The sequence below is a fragment of the Aptenodytes forsteri genome, unplaced genomic scaffold (genome assembly GCF_000699145.1).
Source record: "Aptenodytes forsteri isolate BGI_AS27 unplaced genomic scaffold, ASM69914v1 Scaffold534, whole genome shotgun sequence".
Lineage (NCBI taxonomy): Eukaryota > Metazoa > Chordata > Aves > Sphenisciformes > Spheniscidae > Aptenodytes > Aptenodytes forsteri.
The window spans coordinates 1,636,092-1,637,046 of NW_008795712.1; the positions used below are offsets into that span (position 1 = coordinate 1,636,092).

General features: G+C 51.3%; 1 protein-coding gene across 1 annotated transcript in view; it reads right to left on the reverse strand.

The window, feature by feature from the left end:
• Positions 1 to 493, reverse strand: part of ENTPD8 (ectonucleoside triphosphate diphosphohydrolase 8) — a 7,055-nt gene extending 6,562 nt beyond the window's left edge. The window contains exon 1 of the mRNA XM_009283446.1: positions 374 to 493. Coding sequence (XP_009281721.1) covers positions 374 to 493 — 120 coding nt within the window. The remainder of the gene's footprint in view (positions 1 to 373) is intronic.
• Positions 494 to 955: the final 462 nt, after the last annotated feature.

Below are 955 nucleotides of genomic sequence, written 5' to 3' on the forward strand. Positions count from 1 at the left end.
ATTATATTATATTATTTCAAGTATTAAACTGTTCTTATCTCAACCCACGAATTTTCTCGCTTTTGCTCTTCCAATTCTCTCCCCAGTCCCACCGGGGCGGGGGTGTGAGCGAGCGGCTGTGCGGTGCTCAGTTGCTGACTGGGGTTAAACCACGACAAGCTGGCAATGCTCTGTGATCAAAGGCTATATGTGCTGTAGGGCCAGTCACAGTGACGAAACTCTGCCAGACCCACCTGGCATGCCAGCCTGCGCGGGAGTTTGTTCCCATCTCAGTGACAAACAGCCTGCCTGAAACCTGGGGTAAATCCTATACCACGGGGCAGCCAGCACCCAAGTGAGAGTGGGCAGCTTGCGCTCCTCCCAAGGACCCTACCTTGGTGCTGGGAGGCAGAAACACGTCCTTCACGTTCACGACGCTCAGAATGAGGGCAATGATGCTGAAGACACAAGTGGCTGCCAGGAGACCTGCAACGGCCTTGGCTTTGTAGGCCATTCCTCCTCCAATCTGCAAGAACAGCCCCAACCCCCTGCTCACATTTGCATTTGCTCACTTCTGCATTTGCAAGGTCAGTTTTGAAATGCAAATCTCAAGAATGGATATGGGACCTGTCACGATGGGACTTTCCCCTTCCCTAACAAGGGTTTGAAGCCATTCTCCAGTGCATGGCTGCTCTTATGGGAGGGTCTTGGCAGTCTCGGGGATGGGATACCCTCTCCTTCTGAGCACTCCCTCCTGGGGGATTTTCAGATTGGCTTTTTCAGCCCTGCCTTCTCAACCGTAGCCTGTGGGGATGGGAATCTCACTAATGGACATTCCTGAGTTTGATTTTAATGAGCAAACACTGCACCATCTGGCATGACAAGGCACTTAAGCAGAAAACAACGGAGAAAGGAATGTGCAGCTGGAAGGAGAAAAACAAGATAAAGACCATGAAGGCATTTCGCATGATCAGGA